Source organism: Vigna umbellata, chromosome 7 (genome assembly GCF_029865625.1).
Source record: "Vigna umbellata cultivar VRB3 chromosome 7, Vumbellata_1.0, whole genome shotgun sequence".
Taxonomy (NCBI): domain Eukaryota; kingdom Viridiplantae; phylum Streptophyta; class Magnoliopsida; order Fabales; family Fabaceae; genus Vigna; species Vigna umbellata.
In genome coordinates this window covers 20402153-20408286 of record NC_142171.1, presented here as the reverse complement: position 1 = coordinate 20408286, position 6134 = coordinate 20402153, and the positions used below count along the sequence as shown (strand labels likewise).

General features: G+C 39.0%; 1 protein-coding gene across 1 annotated transcript; it reads left to right on the top strand.

Annotated features, from left to right (window-relative positions):
- Nucleotides 1–1002: 1002 nt before the first annotated feature.
- Nucleotides 1003–1584, top strand: LOC148195372 (uncharacterized). Its single transcript, XM_088095180.1, has one exon. The coding sequence runs from the start codon at nt 1003–1005 to the stop codon at nt 1582–1584; it is 582 nt and encodes a 193-aa protein (XP_087951306.1).
- Nucleotides 1585–6134: the final 4550 nt, after the last annotated feature.

Here is a 6134-nt window from a genome sequence, read left to right as displayed (position 1 = left end):
GGCTTATTGAGAAAGACACCCACACATGGCTTCGATGATCCTATAGTAGCCATTCTATTCCTTGGAGGTCTGAGCTCGTAGACTAAATTGATGTTAGATGCCTCAACTGGAGGTAATATCAAGTGAAAGACTCAAGAGGAAGGCTATGATTTGATTGAAAATATGGCTACAAATGATAATGAGATGCACAGTGAAAGAACTCAACATCAACAAAAAGGAGATCTACAATTGCAATCTCAAGATGCTCTGTTGGCACAAAATAAGATTATGACTCAACAGCTGGAAACTTTGATGAAGAAAATCTGACAATTGCCCATGGAGTTGCAGAACGTTTATCAACTTCAACAACTTTGGGAGTTGTGTGGTGGAGATCATATTAATGGTTAATTTGCTATGCCGGAAGCTACCCAAGAGGAAGTTAATTTTATGTGTCAAGGTAATCAATTATGTCCAGGTAATACTAACCAAGGGTGGAATTCTCACCCAAGTATGAGTCAAGGGCAAGCTGGGCAATTCCATAGACCATCACAGCAACAATGGCAACCACAACCCTCTTTATCTGAAAGAACTGCAAAGTTAGAAGAGACACTCCAACAATTTATGCAAGTGTCAATCTCCTACCATAAAAGCACTGAAGTTGCCATTAGAAATTTGGAGATGCAGGTTGGTCAACTAGCTAAGAAGTTGGAGGAGATGCCTAACAGGATTTTTGGGGCTAATACTAAAGTTAACCCTAAGGAGGAGTGCATTTCCATTATGACTAGAAGTGGCATGTTGATAAATGAGAGAAAAATTGAGAGAAAAGAAAAAGCTGAGTTGAGGGAAAAAGAAGAGATGAATAAAGAGAGAAAAGAAGAGGCTGAGAGAAAAGAAGGTGAGAAAGATGAGAGGAAAAAGAAAGGAGAAGACGATGGGAGAACAAAAGAAAAAATAATTGAGAAGCCCCTTCCTTATCCAAAAAGCTTTTCAAAGACTGAAAAACAGAAACAATTTGGGCGTTTCATGGAGATCTTCAAGCAATTGGAGATTACTATGCCCTTGACTGAAGCACTGCAGCAAATTCTTGCTTGTGCTAAGCACATGAAGCAATTCCTCAACAAGAAGAGAAAATATTTAGATGAGGAAACAATTGAAGTACAGGTCAATTGCAGTGTCATTATGCAAAAGACTCTGCCTCCAAAATTCAAAGATCCGGGAAGTTTCAATATCCTTTGTACCATTGGGAATCATGATATAGGGAAGGCTCTAGTTGACTTAAGGGATAGCATCAACCTGATGCCTCTATCTTTGCTCAAAAAGATTGGTGGTCTGGAGGTCAAACCCACAAGAATGGTGTTGCAAATGGCGGATAGGTCCATTAAGCATCCTTATGGTGTAGTGGAAGATGTTTTGGTTCAAATAGATAAACTCCAATTCCTAGTTGATTTTGTAGTGATGGAGATGGGGGAAAATGTAGAGATACCGCTCATCTTTGGAAGACCATTCATGAAGACAACCAAGGTCTTAATTCTTGTAGATGATGGAGTTTTAACATTGAAAGATCCAGATGAAGATGTGACTTTTAATGTCTTCAATGAGGTGTAGCCAATTCAAGAAAAACAAGCTAGACCTAAATCACCAGATGAAATTTGCTCAGTAACTAGTCTACCTGATTAAGCTGCAAAGTTGGTCAAGAGGAATCATAATTGTTTCTCTCTAAAACTGAAGGAAGAGTATAGAGATAAAGAAGAACTACTTAACCAAGACTCTGTGCTGGTGATGAGTCAATATTTTCCTGACTTAAATTAGTTTATTGTACCGAATTTAATTAGGGAATTGTGCTTGAATGTCCAGTATTTCCCTATTTTTGCTAATTATGCTTAATTTGACCTGAAATTCTTATTTTAATCAATTTGAATTATTTGAGCTTATTATTTTCATTATTGATTGCAGGAAAAATTTTGGAAATACATTTTGGGACATTTGGAGGGTTGCCACATAATTCAAGACTCTCCACGTAGAAAATTTAGAATTAATTATATCGTAATTTAGTAGTTTAGAACTTTTGAATCAACTTTTACACTTTGGGTTAATTTTTGGTAAAGGAGACTAGACCCAAAATTTGAGGGAGTGACTTGGCATCCTAGGTTTTTTTTAGGGCAACCGCCTCCCTATAAAAGGAACCACATTTCATTTTGAAAGGAGGGGACTGGAATGGAAAGCATGGTTACATCCACCAGCCGCTACCCACGTTTATCACATTTAACCTTCATTTTTTTTAAGAGAAAAACGCTATTGATGGGAGCAAAAAAAAGCGCATGTGACGTTTTATTCATTCTTCATTTCTTTTCTGGAGAGGGCGGTGCACATGGGTTGCGAGACAGTGATTTTATACCTTTTCCTTGCTGGAGATTAAGCACACAGCTGCACATTTAATTGGTTTGGTTGTCGTTTAATGTTGGAGAAAGGAAGCACACGGGGGCAATTGTTCACGGGATGAAAATAAAGGAGGCAGCCACCAACGGTGCACAAGGAGAGAAGAAAGAAGTGTTGTCACGGCATGGAGAGAAACACACGAGGTAGCAGTGGTGACTTTATCCAAAGTGTTGATTTCATTTGAAAGAAGTGTGCACACGTTGAGCAGTTGTCACGGCCTGGGAAAGGAAAAATACCACGCACATTTCATTTTTGTTTTTAGAAGCACATGGTGATTCAATTTCTTTTAGACGGAGCGTGCATCCAATTTGCTAGCAGAGAATCGTTGACGTCCAGCAGCTGTTGTAACGTCTTGGGGAAATGAGAGCTAGGTCCTTTATTTTGGTGTTCACGGTTAACAAAGTGCGTTTTTATATTCTATAAATTTGAATTCATCATTGAAGTAATTTTCTAACGTATATTATGCCTTTCACTAATGCTCTCTTTCTTTTCAGTACTATTACACATTTCATACTTATAATTATGCTTTTCCTCTTTTGTTTGAATACAAGGAGCACTTAACTTTTAGCTCAATCGTTGCAATTTTTATTGGTTCAAGCACTTTAGCCTTCGCTTAGTTGGGTGATTCGTGTTGGATTTGGATTATAGTAGTGTGTAATTATCGTTAATCTGTGATTGGAAGCATAGTAATTGAGTTAATGACCAACCGTTTTAATTCTGTATTTGAAACCATTTTCACATTTCTCTTTGCATTCGTGTCTTATTTAAGTTCATCCGCATTCCCAAACTCTTCACCAACCCCACTTACTTCGTGTTTGACCTAATTCTTGAACCACATTTGGTCCTTGAGAGACGACCTATGAGTCACTTCCTAGTCTATACTGCATTTTTATTGCACATTAAATTTGTATCGGGTGCGACACCGATCAAATTTTGGCGCCACTGCCAGGGACCAACGGTTCGGTTTTAGGTTTTTTGTTGTGTTAGTGTGTGTTGTGTTTTGTCTCGTGTTGTGAGTGTTTTGTTTTGTTTTGTGTGTGCTATCATGTGTGTTGCATTTAAATAGCTTTAGTTGCATATTTTTACTGCATTCTTCCTTTTCCCCTTCCTTCTACATGTCTACTTATTTTGGTTATGTAAATATTGCTTCTTGCCTGTGACTATGATTATGATTCTCCTTCTGCAGGTTACTCTGATTATGGTTCTCATGCTGATTTCTATGTTGAGAACAATATGACTCATCCTCCAACTCCTGAGAGTTCTTTTTGGGAGCCAGTTTCACTTAATGAGGATGATGTTCATTGTGTTCTCACCTCTAGACATATACAGTTGTTGCCTAAGTCTCATGGTTTTGCAAGAGAATGCCCACGTAGACATTTGGAGGAGTTACACATCATTTGCTCTTCAGTGAAACCTCCGCATGTCCTAGATGGTCACATGTTCTTAAGGGCATTTCCGCACTTATTACAAGGAGCAATAAGGGATTGGCTGTATTGTCTTCCTCCAAGATCAATCACCTCTTGGGAAGATCTTAAGCAATTGTTCTTGGATGAATTCTTCCCTGCTCAGTATGGTTACAACAAGAATCCAGGTTGGAATGACCCTAAGTTGGGATGGTAGGATACCCCACAGCAACATCATTATCAAGAACCATCATTCCAAAGTACTTATATGCCTCCACTAGTCCAGCAACAACAGCTGTTGCAGCTTCATGAGCCTGCTCAAGCAGCTCCTCATCCTTCCACTATTTCTGAGCCTACATTGGAGGAGCTTGTGAAGTAGATGACCATGCAGAACATTCAGTTTCAGCAAGAGACCAGAGCACCAACTCAAAACTTGACTAATCAAATGGAACAGATGGCTATTCAACTCACTGAGGAATAATCTCAAGATTCAGAGTTACAATTTCATACTATTCAGATTCCAAATGATGTTAGTGACGTAGGAGATGGGAACCAGAGTCTTGTGCTCATTGTGCCACCTAGTTTCCCACCTTTAGATGTCCATACTCTTGCACTTGAGGAGATAGATCCTGATGAGGACCAGGCAGGTTTGAGCAACACCTTTGACCTAGGTAGACCACCTTCATCTTTCACCACTCAACCAATCTTTAGGGAAGTGGAGGTAAACATACCTCAGATTGATTATTCTGTTGATGATTGTGCTATGCATGATTATGTTGTTGATAGGTATATTGATGATTATATTGTTGATGAGCATTGATGGACGAGCGTCCAAGGAGATAATGAATGAGCGTGTTGCGATCTCCTTCGAAGCTTCCTCCATAGTGATGGACAAATTTATGATCACCAAAATATGATGTCACAAACTTGTTGAACAATCGGCAAGTATGACCGAATCATTTCAAGTAATAAACTCGGTAAGACCAAGTATCGTTCTCCCAAAGGACTCACGGCCTAGTTTAGTTATGTGATTTGTTGATTAGCTAAGACTTAATAACAAAATAATTGGAGTTTAATATGCAAGACAGAAAATAAACATGTATGCATGAGTTTTCATCAATGGCAAAAGCAAAAGACAAGCACTTTCAATGAAATATATATATATGAATATGTTGTTGGGGGTCAATTTCATCTTATCCACTCTCATATACTTTAGGAATTCAACATTCAAGTCATCATTGTTAATGTCACTCTCTAAATTACCTTGACAAGAAGGCCTATCCCCAATTACGAGTTCATACAATTCCTAGCATTCCTAGTAATTAGTTATTTTAGCACAGGAGCTTAACGATAACCAATATAATATTGGGAGTAATTCCCCGGATCTAGATGGAAAACTAGTGAGCAAGTGAGTGGAAGCGAGATTTTCTAAAGAGGGATGAGGGAAAAGTTGTATAGAACCTTTGAAAAGGTATGTAGGAGTGTGTGTGCAGAGAAGAGTCTGAAAGTATGAGCAAATGCGCAGCTTAGTCGGGTCCCGCTAAGGGGAACTAAAGCCCATCTGCGAGAGTACTGCTCAGCGGTAAGTTGCCGCTCAGCGGCACTTTCGTGATGTGCTCTTCTCCTTCTTTTCTTAACCTACGTGCCTCCTAGACATGCCCCTCACTAGTTCCCTGCAATTCAATGTTTAAAATACTTATGCAAACCCTAACTAAAATAAAACAAACAAAAACAATCAATCAACTGGGTTGCCTCCCAAGTAGCGCTTGTTTAACGTCACGAGCCTGACCCAAAATCCACCAACACCCATCAGTAGGTGTTTAAAATCTCACCAACACCCATCAGTAGGTGTTAAAATCTTACCAACACCCATCAGTAGGTGCAAAATTTTCTCACCAACACCCATCAGTAGGTGTTACACACTTTGCATCCTTCAGTAGATGCTATATCCAACTAGCATCCTTCAGTAGATGCTATGTTCAGAAATATAATGTTCAACAGATTTAAAGATTACAAACCAAAGTAAAATTTAAAAGTTCTAAAATCACTGGGTTGCCTCCCAGCAAGCGCTCTTTTAACGTCATTAGCTTGACCCAGTAAAGCTCAAGTTCCTTCTTTATAGTTGATGTTGTCATCCCACCAACTCCTCAGCTGTTTCCTGTGAACTGTTTTGATTCTTCTAAGACATGGAGATTCTATCTCTATCATCTCCTTCTCCTTAAAGCCCTTCACAACCCACAACTTATTCTTGATTCTTACAGGTGCACCAAGTTGGGGTCTTCTTTTCTCCCATTCACTAGGAATTTCTCCTCCTCT